Source organism: Ziziphus jujuba, chromosome 3 (assembly GCF_031755915.1).
Source record: "Ziziphus jujuba cultivar Dongzao chromosome 3, ASM3175591v1".
Taxonomy (NCBI): domain Eukaryota; kingdom Viridiplantae; phylum Streptophyta; class Magnoliopsida; order Rosales; family Rhamnaceae; genus Ziziphus; species Ziziphus jujuba.
Genome location: NC_083381.1, coordinates 32410905 through 32422768, shown reverse-complemented (window position 1 = coordinate 32422768; position 11864 = coordinate 32410905). Strand labels below are relative to the sequence as shown.

At 32.5% G+C, this 11864-nt stretch overlaps 2 protein-coding genes across 2 annotated transcripts; one reads left to right on the top strand and one right to left on the bottom strand.

Annotated features, from left to right (window-relative positions):
* Positions 1-217: 217 nt before the first annotated feature.
* Positions 218-5963, bottom strand: LOC107433441 (serine/threonine-protein kinase BSK3). Its single transcript, XM_048477880.2, has 11 exons — positions 5484-5963; positions 4825-5129; positions 4511-4731; positions 3568-3703; positions 3127-3260; positions 2932-3037; positions 2280-2365; positions 1920-2108; positions 1142-1294; positions 775-888; positions 218-541 (listed from the first exon to the last, which is right to left on the bottom strand). Exons 2-11 carry the CDS (start codon positions 4904-4906, stop codon positions 287-289), a joined length of 1476 nt encoding a protein of 491 aa, XP_048333837.2. The 5' UTR covers positions 4907-5129; positions 5484-5963; the 3' UTR covers positions 218-286.
* A 1758-nt stretch (positions 5964-7721) lies between these two features.
* LOC125423144 (uncharacterized) lies at positions 7722-9922 on the top strand. The gene is made up of 3 exons (XM_048476720.2): positions 7722-7879; positions 8009-8070; positions 9509-9922. The coding sequence occupies exons 1-3, from the start codon at positions 7822-7824 to the stop codon at positions 9635-9637; spliced, it is 249 nt and encodes an 82-aa protein (XP_048332677.2). The 5' UTR covers positions 7722-7821; the 3' UTR covers positions 9638-9922.
* The last annotated feature ends 1942 nt before the right edge of the window (positions 9923-11864 follow it).

Genomic DNA, 11864 nt, shown 5'->3' with positions numbered 1-11864 from the left:
ATTGCATATCATGGGATCATTCCATGCACTAGAAATCAAAATCATAGGAAGAATAAACAATGAAAAAACATTAAAACCCAAGTGGAAAAATGGCCAAAATCCACACATTCCACTATTGCTCCTCTCAAATGTTCTTTTATCCCAATCACACCCTCCTAGTATTCATTTTTGGAGTAAAAAAATTTGCTTTTGTATGGCCATGGAAGCAATCTCTCAGTTTTTCCTTTTTTTTTTTCAATCGCCTGGCATGGAAACTTTAAGCACCTGAACAGGAACTTCGTATATATCACTTCTGTCCAGAACCAGAATTCCTCTTTGCTTCAAGACCTGTACCGTCCTTCAGTGCTGCTTGTGCTTCATTCTCCATTCCAAGTTCAGAAAGTGCAGCGGCCTGGAGATAAGGAGCAACATGCCATACAGGGGAAACGATCTGAGCTTGCATTGCATCGTTCAGAGCTTCCTGAGGCATGTCACTCATGAGATAACACAAGCTACGCCGTGCAAAAACTGTTGGGGAAACCATGGTTCCAACATCGATGAACTGCAAGTGATATAATAAACTGTCAGCAGGAGTATAGATTTGTACAGGCAACTGAAGGTGTATGAAAGAGAAGGTTGTGATGAAAATGGTCTGATCGAAAGAGATATTAAAACAAATGGAGATAGATTTCCATGCTACTTCTTGGTTAAACTTAGGATAACGTGCATCAATCAATGAAGTAACTGCTATTTAATTTCTAGTAAATTTAATCTAAAATCTCATAAGAACTTGACCTGTGAATAACACTCTATTGCAATTCCAAAATCTTTCTGTTTAAATGCGGCATCACCCTTTTTCTTTGAAGTTAAAGTTTCCTGCATTTGGTCCGTCCACATCTGGAATGAGAGCTGCAGTGGAACAGAAGTGAAAAAAACTATTTCAGTTATAGATACACCTGGATTGTTTGCATAAAAGGCAGAAATTGCAGTGAAACAAGGATTCAGGAGATATCACGATAGAAAGATAGCAAATTCAGCAACAACCAATTGCAACATGAGCATAACTTGGGACTGCTAAGTGAGCTACATATTAAAAAGTGAATCAAAGAAGCAGATATCATGTATAGACCATTGAGTAAACCATATGAAACAAATACAGAACCTCATTTGTTACTCCTTCATCATCTTTGTAGCCAATGTTCTCTAAGATCTCATGTATAGCTGTCAAGTCCCTTCTTGAGCAAGCCTCACCAAGAGGTGTTAGAGGGGAGCACGAGGCACTGTGTTGGATACTCATCAAGACATGGGAAGGAACCTAAAACAGACAGAAAATGAAATCCATAAAAACTACAGCTACAAAAAATATATGAGATTAAAACGTCCTAACATTAATGAACCTGTAAGTTGGTATGATAAAAGGTCTATAGACAGCAGACTGAAATCATAATTTAATTTATGAACAAATGTATATTTTAAAATTACGAATGCATGCAGTCTTCCAAGAAAACAAAGAGTTCTCTCTACCTTCATACCTGGTGCTAAATTACTTGTATCATACTTATTTGCTCCTTCAACTATATTTGTTTTTGTTTTTTTCCCCCAGCTCAAGGCTCTTAAACTAAAGCCAAAGACAATTTTTCAGAATAGTTTTAAATCAGGTAATATTACATGTCAAGAGGCGGAAAGACAAATCAGCAAAGGCCAAACCAGGACAGTACAGATAAAGCAACTTAATAGCAGTAGCCGGAATAAAATCAAGTTACAAGAAAATTTCAATACCAATATACTATTCAAATTTCAATACCAAAATACCACTCATGTGACTAACCCAGCATGTAGTTGTCGAACCACAAGAAGATTTTGAAACAGGCGGATGATTACTCACCAACTTGGAAGTTAGTTGAAATTAAGATGCTTTACTAGAGGGGAAAAGAAATTACCTCAGTTTCCTTCTGCAGAGCAGACAATGCGGAAACTAATGACTTTGGATTTGGACGCTCTCTAGGTTCATATTGTAAACATCGTGAAGCCAAGCGTACCAACTCAGTACCATCATCATCCGAAAACTGACCTTCCAAGCAAGAATCTGTCAGCATCTGAAGATTTCTGTCCCTTATGAGGTCAAGGGCCTGCAACAATTACTCAGACCTTAGATCAACATTTTTACAAGTCTTATATATGACTCAAAATAAAAAGCTTGAAGCAGAATCCAAATCAATTCAACAAAAAGAAACTTAACATTCATAACATGTACAGGTATCTAACTTTGAGTATCTGTTTGTACATATATATGAACTTACATGACTTGGAGGAATATGTTTTCCACTCAGGAGATCAAGCAGAAGAGTTCCAAAGCTATATATTACACTTTCTGGGGTTACTCTCCCTGCAGAACAAGATGAAACAGGAAGCCAAGTAACAGTATATATTAGGTTTCAACTGGTGATAATCATGACTAGTAGATTTTCATATACAATTCACATTTCAACAAACAGAAAAAAATATACATATATTTATATATAATTTTTTGGAAAAGAAAAGAGGTATTATTACATGATGTCATAGAGAAACAAATGATCAACAAAAACTTTCAAGGATAGCAAACATAATCAACTTCCTATAGTTTTAAACATATACCCCAAAAGAAGCACATTTATCCGGTAGAATCAGCAAGCTAGTACATTTAGTAAGGCACTTCAAACAGAAAAGAGTATGTCAAGAGTAATTAATTGAGCACACCCACCAGCATAGGCATTTGGAATTGTTTTTCAACAACTCAGAAGAAAGTAGTATAATTATACTTCAAAGTTGGAACTAGAAGGTCGGTAAATTTGAATTGCACCATGAAGATTTAGATGCAGCTAATTAATTAGTAAATAGATACCACCCAGTCCTACCTAATTAGTTATAAACCTTAGATAAAAGTTGTTCTAAAATGGTCGATAATATTACCAGTTCTCAAGTATTCAGGTGGAGTAAAGGCCAGATTTGTGCTGTAACTTTTCCCGTCCCTACTATTTTTCATCAGGCCAAAGCTTGAAAGTCTAGGATTTCCATCCTGCAAAATTCTAATACATAGTCTGAGAAGTGCAAGAAAAATCTACATAGGGAAATAGATTCAGATAAAGGTAAAAACAAAATATTTACCTCATCAAACAAAATTCTATAAGCATTTAGGTCATGATAAAGAGCACGTCCTTTGCTTGTGCAGTATTCTAAAGCTTGTGCAAGATGTAGAACAACCCTTAAACGCATTGCCCATTTCATAGGTTGTGTTTCCCCTAATTCAAAGAGCAATCAAGTTAGCATTTAAATATACTAGATTGGCACTCATCAGAATATGTCTAAATTTAGAATCCATATTAACTGCAATCTAAAAATAACACTGGCACTCTAAATTTTTGGAGTGAAAAATTCTGGAATTTTTTTAAACAAACAGACAACATGCCAATTTGATTGAAGAAGTAAAAGTGATGCCTTGCCCACAGAAATAAACTACCAATTAGGCAACAGCATAAAAAAATTATCATTTTCAAACAAGTGGGGAACAAAATCTTTAGCCAAGATTCCAACAAGAAATAGCCTTACAATGAAAAAGATGCTTGGCAAGTGTTTCATTGGGCATAAATTCTGCCACCAGCAATCTTTCATCATCTTCACAACAACAACCAAGCAAATTTACCAGTCTTTGGTTACGGAGCTGACCAACTGATCTTGCTTCCTCCTGTGCTTGTGCAAAAGAAATTCGTCAGGATAATGGTCAAAAATTGGACTAAAAGCCGAACAAGGAAATCATTAAAAGAAAATTATATTTATGTACTGAATGTTGAAGCAATGAAAACAGACAAAAGGGGATTCTTCATTATTGCCTCGGTGGAACATGTTTAGCTATTTAGCAAGATCGTGACAGAAAGAGATGGAAACTCTGATTACAAAATCAAAACTTACTGCTACATTATACAAATGCTTTAATATTCCCTGAATTAGCTAAGGAAGAAAACCAAATCATGTATGAATATAAACCAACCAAAAAAAAAAAAGCTCAAATGAAACCATTTAGCAGCAAAATGTAATAAATTCTAGTCAATGATTCTTAGAATATTTCGTAGAAAGAAAGCTTAAGAAACTGAGCGTTCGTAGAAAGAAAGCTTAAGAAACTGAGCGCATCACAGCAAATTGTTTTAGATGTAACAAGAAAAAGGGAAAATTTGGATCGTAGCCACTCAGAGATCAAGGTGATGCATATTCAAACGAGACAGGCTTTTTGTTGATAAGCACAGAACGCATAAAGGACAGGTTCCAATCACTTGCTCCAAAAGAAACAGAATCATCTAGGCTATGAACCACGGTAGTCTATGTAAATGCAGAAATAGATATAGATGAAATTGCACTAGCATTAGTTAACAATAAGAGAAAAGTTCATTTAAGATACAGAAAAGAGACAGTAGGGGAAGGAGGAGATATGAGAAAGAGTTTACTGAACTGAGAACAAATACAAAACATACTAATATTAAAATTATAGAATGCTTACAAGAAATTGCCGAGCATCAGGCCAAGCCATTCTATTAAAACGTTTAACAGCAATTCTCCTTTGATTCTCCAGTTTTCCTTTATAAACAACATTGGGAGCTTTCTCACCATGCTCAGACACAATATTCTCCACTGCAAAACCAGATGTGGCATTTCTAAGTTGCTCGAGTGTGAATTCCCGAAATGCAGGTAAGTAGTCAACCTCACTCTTCTCCTCATTTTCTGCCACAAATTTTAACAATCCACAAACATCAATTATGATATACTTTTCCATTAAACAATAACCAACACAGCAAATGATTAAATTTAACCCACCGACATCAGGAGCTTCAAGAACCGCTGCTTTGAATTGTGAGTCCCAGCAACATGGCGCAAGTTTGGTGCATTGACACCCCATGTTTTTAAATCACAAAAGATGGAGGCCTTTATTATCAAAACACCTTTTCCAACACAGGGCCACTCTTAAACTAAGCCCTCATTGACACAAAGTCCAGGTCTTTATGCTTCAAACAGTCCAATTGAAACTCATTCAATGATCGACAACTACCACAAATATCTGATTTCCAGGTTTTACTTCATTGATTTGGAAGCTTGAGAAAACTAATTCAAATCTCAATTGTCTGTTGAATATCCTTTCCTCAGTCAGAAATCAGAATCATATTTGCAAGGAATAAATTAACTATTATATTCAACTGATGCACAATCAAGTTACTCTTATTGAGGCTAATTTACTCACGAATCACATTTCTTACTAAATTTATACGGATTAATAATTAAAGAAAAAGAATCAACCAATAAAAATAAAAGCGGTTTCCTTTGTCCCTTTTTTAAGCAACATTTTGGATAATCTTCGTGGGTACTAGCAATTTCTTTGTATATGCTATTAATTAGTACTAACCAAACTATTACTGAAATTAAAGCAACAAGAACCATAAATACTAAAAGTTGATGACATTAACTCCACAGCTCAGTACCTTTAAAAGCCTTTTTCTTTTTTCTTCTTTTAAGCTTTCTGAGTCAATCTGGTGAAGCTGAAATCAAAAAAACACTAAGACCCAGATTCCCAAACAAAAAACCCCGTAAGAAAAAAGCTTTCCAACTGGCCAGAAAGCAATGAAAAGCTTTAAGCTCCTTCTTCGATGGCAAAAAACCCCTTATCAGAGTTCCTTTCTTACTAAAGCATGAGAAAGTCAAATATAATTTCTTCTTTTTTTTTTTTTTTTTTTCCTCTCGATCCAATTACTACCTTAGAGGATCCAAGTGTTCCTCTCACAAACAATATATAGTATAAAAAAAGATAAAAGAAAAAGAACAAGAAACTAAAAATAAGAAATCACACCAACCCAAATCGAAAATCCATAGAACTTGAAGAATTGAAAGCTCAAGATCTGTATAGAATAATGAACAAAATGAGCTGGGAGCAAGTATCCCATGCTAGTTGCTATTGGGTCATTATTTATATATATATATATATATATATTTGTGATATTAAATATAAAATAAAATAAACCCAATTATTTCCGACATGTCACGAATATTTATTCAAAGCCAAAGAATCTACAGATTATTTAAATATATTGGGGGAAAAAAAATTTGTTGGCATGATTACATGAAAAAAAAAATTACTTTTTTTTATTTTATATGTATTTTTGAATAAATTGATAAATTTATTTGTACAAGAAAAAATGAAATATAATTTAAAATTAGCACCGCCAATGACTTTGGAGTTTTATAAAAAGTGAGTTGGCGTTTTTGGCATCGCAAAGTCGGAGGGCTCTTCTTCCCATCATTCTTGTGCCCCATCACTCCCGCCGTAATCATTATCATTTTCCTACTTTAATTATTCTTAAATTGGACCCAATACGTTGTCGTTTTTATTTTTTAATATTTTTTTTTAAAATATTACTTCTGCATAATTTATGCAAATGATATAAAAAAAAATGTGTTTTCTTTATTAATTGAAAAAATATGTATATAATTCCCATTAGTATTTCCTAATTAGATTTATTAGATTGAACTGAAATATATTTTAAATTTAGTCTACTTATATTAGTTTGAACTTAAAATATTTAATTCTAATCTTTCTGTTTTGGTCATAAATATTTCATTCTAATTCAATTCAATTTTATATTTACCAAAAAAGAAAAACATGCATGATTTATGAATAAAATCTACCAATTAGTTTTCACTTTTAAAGTGATTCAGTAGAGGTTTTAAAAAGTCAAAAATAATTTTTAAATTAAAAAGAAACTTAAAATGCTTTTCCTATTTGTTTTTGATAAACAAAATGCATTTCCAACTTAAAAATCCTTTTGATAGAAGCTAGTCCAATGTAGCTTCCTTGGAAAGCTATTCTACAAAAACATGGGAAGTCATGTTTATCTAAACATTTGATGAATGTTTTAAAACTCATCTTTTATCTTTTATATTTGTACATATTAAAATTAAAATTTCATCCATATCTCAAATAAACAAGAAGATATTTCTCTTTTTTTATTTTTTCTTATTTGTATTGTTCTCTATGCCCCCATCCAATGATTCGAACCCGGAACATTCTTAGCACAGATAGTTATACTCGCCAATCAAGCTAGACCACTTTATCGATATTTCTCTCATTCTATTTCAAAATATAGTTTTCAGACAACTATTTAAAATCTCTTAACTTTTACTTCTCTTCTTCTACTGCTAGCAGAAGTAAAAGTCCTGCCAAATAAATTTTAATAAGTTTAATAAAATTTATGAGTTACATGAATATGCATCATTGATTAGTTTGTTTTTCTTTTTTGCAATAATCATGAATTAGGTATTTAACCATTTGAATTTATAGAATTTTGATATTTATAAAGTAAAAATCATATTAGGAATTAATCACTCTGTCACATTCACTCTGTCACATTTTCTTTTAGTTAATTTTTATGTATACCACCAAATTTTGACCCATGAACAACTTTGAAGTTGTCCCTTATAAAAGTCATTATACAAGGAATAGTCCAATGACAAAAACAAAACAAAACCAAAAAAAAAAAAATATATATATATATATATATATATATAGGAACTCATTAATTCCATTAAACCCTAATGGGGAGACTGTTGCAATTTAAATTTCAGGGGCAAATTGAAATAAATATTTAAGCTTGGGGGGAATTTTGTAATTTCGCAAAACAAATCATGTAATAAAAGAGACTAATTACAAAAATATTAAACAAATGAGCATTAAGTAAATAAAATAGAAAAATAGTACTAAAACATTCATAAGCTTCTACAGTTTAGGGTTTAGAGGCAAAACCATTTCTTTGGGGCAGAGAAAAAATGTCGAAGAAGAACAATCTCGCTCGTAGGAAAAAACAGCATGAATTCGATCTCCGAAGTAAAACCCTAACTCTCTCTCTCTCTCTCTCTCTCTCTCTCTCTCTCTCTCTCTCTCTCTGTATATGTAATTTTTTTGAGTAAATTTTATAGTCAATTTTGATTTTTTACTTTGTGGGTAATGAACTAGGGGAGAAACAAGAAAGAGAAACGCAGAAAAAGAAGCTTCAAGCAAAGAAGAATAAGATGAAAGTAAGTCTAAGTCATTTTTATGGTTTCGTTTACATTTTGGTTGAATTACTCCCAGGTTAGGGGTGTTGGGGTTCATGAAGTTTGAATTTTTGTTTTCCTTTTTTCTTTTTCCTTTCGAATTCATGTTGATTTTGTTTGAATTAATTCAAATTGATGAAGAATAAGATGAAAAATATGTCTCTGTCTCTTTATTGGTTGTGTTTAGCTGCATATGAGCTATATTTGGTAGTGTTTGGGACGCTGAGGTTTATGAAGATTGGGGGTTCTTTGTGTAATTCATATTATTAAGCTACGTTTTGGGTCTTGGGTTTATAATGATCGGATCCTTTTTCTTTTTATTCATTTTCTTCTGCTTGAATTATTTCCAGTTTTTTAGTTAATTGGTTTTTATGAAGAATAAGATGAAAGTGGTCTCTGTGTCTTTCTTGATTCGTTTATTCTTTGTTTCTTGGTTGAGTTTTTTTTTTTTTTTTTTTAAGCTAGTTTTTGGGTTACTGGAATTTATGAAGATTAGGATCTAAAAAAAAAAAAAAAAATCAGTTTTTATTGATTCTGGTTTTTTGGGGTGTTGGGGAATGTGAAGAATAATATAAAAGCAATCAGTCTCTCTCTAGTTCTATTCCTTGGTGGAGTCATTTCTACTTTTTGGGGTTTGGGGCTCATGACGATTGGGAGTTTTAAAATTTTTTCTTGACAATATTTATTTGATTTTAGGGAAGTAAACAGGTTTAGCTCTGTTAAGTGAAATGGTTTTCTTCGGTTCAAGTGTATTGCTTTTGTTAGTTAGCAATTGTATCCCTTATAATGGGAAATCTTATATATAAATTCTATCGGTTTTTATTTGTTTCTTATGTCTTTGAATGACCTGATGCAACATTAGAATTTAACTACAATTGATTGGTTCAAATATACGGGGATCTATTATCATATGTTCATAGTACTTCATACTAATTAGGTATGAAAATAAATTGAGGAAACAGAAGAAGAGGGTAACAATGGATCAATAATTTTGAGCTTTAAAATTAAAAAAACTTAGTAACCTTAAGAAAAGTATTCAAGTAAAGAAGTGAGAAAAAAAGAAATTATTATCTTCCCTTGTTTTATAATTTGGGCTGTGCTGTGAATTAAGATAATCTAATCTCAAGCTCTTAATAACTTTCTATTGTTTATTTCTGGCCCTTGAAATTACTGTGAATTAAGATAATCTAATCTTAAGCTCTTAATAACTTTCTATTGTCTATTTCTGGCTCTGGAAATTATGTACCATATAAATCTATCATGGCATAATCTTGGTTGTTAGAAGTTAAATTTTTCAATCTCAAATTCTCTGAGAAAATTGATTGATAAATTGTCAACAGAAAAAGATTGATGTGCATCTTTTGGAAAAATAAAATAAATAGATGATTGAGAGGAGTTTGATTTGTGAATGATGGAACAGGTTGATGGAGGTGTTGACAAGCAAAAGAAGGGTGGACGTCGGTTCCAAGTAGGTAAGAGGAAAGTAAAGACCAAGTTGACAGCATTGGCAAAAGCTAAGGCTGTACAGGCCATGGAGGTTGATAATTGAGGTTTTTCGAATACTTTATGTGTATGATGCAGCATTGTTAGGAAATGAAGAAGAAACGATTGGAAATTTCCTATATGAGTAGTAACATGTATGAGATATCTTTAATATGTTAATCACCAAACCATTTTGTTATGGTCAATTCTTGTCAGAACTGATTCTAATTACCGACCTTTTTTTTTTTTTAGGAACTCTTACCATACTGTAGTTTAATGGTTAATCTGTTTTATTTTTCATTGTTCTATCTTCCAAAGCATGTTCTGAGTAATAATAGACTTTATTAGCGAATTCACTTTCTTGCTATGCTTGGATACTTGATTGTTTGTAATGAGAAATCGTGATCATGCAACAGAAAATATATATATATATATATATATATATGATAAAAGGGAAAAAGCCTGAAAATAATAGGACATATATGAAGAATAAGTGTGAAGAATAGGTATCTGTTTATTCACATTGTGCTCTACATTCAGATAATCCAAGCTGTTGATTTCCCCTAATATAATTCTGTACGCTTATCTTAGCATACAATTCTACGTCCAAGATCTTCCATTTACTTGTCACTTCTTGTTCTACCAAGCAACTTTTGGATTCAAATGGCTTTTGAGTAAGTCCTGAAATACCTAAATTAGATGCCAGAAATGGGCATGTCAGCCCCATTCCTCTTCCTATGACATCAGAAAATTTTAGCTTCTAAACCAGTTTGCTTTAAAGATATTCTTGTGATAGGCGCATTTCTGTTATGTTAGTACCTTAATAGGCAGAAGAAAGTATAAATGATCTGAACAAAGTCAACTTATGACTTTTTCTAAGAAACCAACCTTTTTTCTGGATTTATATATTCTTAGAAGGAAATGATAAAGCATGTTTGTATGGTGGAGTGATCCTCCCGATCAGATTTCACATAAAGTGCAGATGATTCTACATGCAAGACCCGTCTTTCTTCATATGACCCTTTTTTTTTTTTTTTTTTTCCTCATTTTATATGTTTAGTATTTTACAACTGAACACTGTAAACATGTTCTGTAGTTTATAAGTTTACATCCAACGTAACATGTTTGGTAGTGTATTACTGAATATATATAAATTCTTCGATAATATGTTTTAACTGACCAGGAACAAATAAATTCACAGTTTAAAGAGAAATTTTGGTTATGCAAAAATAACAACTCATGCAATTGTGCTTATCTTTCAGGCGCTTGTCTTATTTTTTGATACGTATACTGCATCTGCTGTTGTCAATTCATCACTGGGGCTCTGTCATGCTTTGACAGGCCTTCCACTGGTGAAGCAACATTAGCTAGGGAGTGTGAGGACTCAATATTAGCTAGGGACTGTAAGGGCTCATACTTTGATGATTCCCTACCGGCCAGGGAAGCGTTAGCTTCACCCCTGGAATGTATCATCTACTCTCTGTAGCCCTCTACTTGACTAGAACATTTCTTCAAGACCCGAAACTGACAAAACTATGCTACTTTTCGTTTACTAGATCATTGGGCAATTTGGCATCTTTAAAGTGGGCCTTTTAAACCCTACCAGATGGAATTTTCCCAATGCTAATTCGGGGTATTGCTAACGAATTGACAAACAAGTTGTTGGTATTTACATCAATTAGTTGGAAACTTAAACTGTGCAGCTATTTTTGTTCTTAATTAATTTCCCTATTTATAAGTTTTGGATATTGGTCCACTTTGTTTTAGTAAAGCATGAATATCTTTACTTCGGTTGCTGTAAAATAGCTGGAGAAAGCAGAGTTCAAATGGCCCTATTACTGTTAGACAAAGGACATAGACAGGCTCTGTATATTTCAAGTTATGTACATCAAAATATTGATTTTCTATCTTTTTCTCCTACTTTAATTTATCTATTTAACTTTACCCTAAAAAAAAAAAAAAAAAAGGCTGACTTTATTTGATTCTTATTCAATTTCAATCTGTAGAAGTAAAAAGTAAAAGGAGTCGTGTATTTTGAAATTTGATGTGATGGAACTGCTTATTCTAAACTAATTTCTAGGTTCCAAAGTTGGTAGGGATGGAAGGTATATGAGAAGGAGACACTTTCTTCATTACAATTATAACATCTAGGTGTCCTTTGAATGCTTAATATGAGATTTACCCTCTTTTTTTCTTTTCTTTTCTTTTTTTCTTTCTTTTTCTTTTTTGGCTTTCATTTGTTGGAATTAACAAGATTAGGTGGTATGCCATTTGTCTATGTATGGGCATTGAGT

Coding starts and splice junctions, on each gene's coding strand:
- LOC107433441 (XM_048477880.2), bottom strand. CDS start 4,906: ATGGGGTGTCAATGCACCAAACTTGCGCCATGTTGCTGGGACTCACAA. Junction 3,261..3,567: donor TGCCAAGCATCTTTTTCATT/GTAAGGCTATTT, acceptor TCTTTGAATTAG/GGGAAACACAACCTATGAAA. Junction 2,109..2,279: donor AACATATTCCTCCAAGTCAT/GTAAGTTCATAT, acceptor TAATTGTTGCAG/GCCCTTGACCTCATAAGGGA.
- LOC125423144 (XM_048476720.2), top strand. CDS start 7,822: ATGTCGAAGAAGAACAATCTCGCTCGTAGGAAAAAACAGCATGAATTC. Junction 7,880..8,008: donor GCATGAATTCGATCTCCGAA/GTAAAACCCTAA, acceptor GTAATGAACTAG/GGGAGAAACAAGAAAGAGAA. Junction 8,071..9,508: donor CAAAGAAGAATAAGATGAAA/GTAAGTCTAAGT, acceptor ATGATGGAACAG/GTTGATGGAGGTGTTGACAA.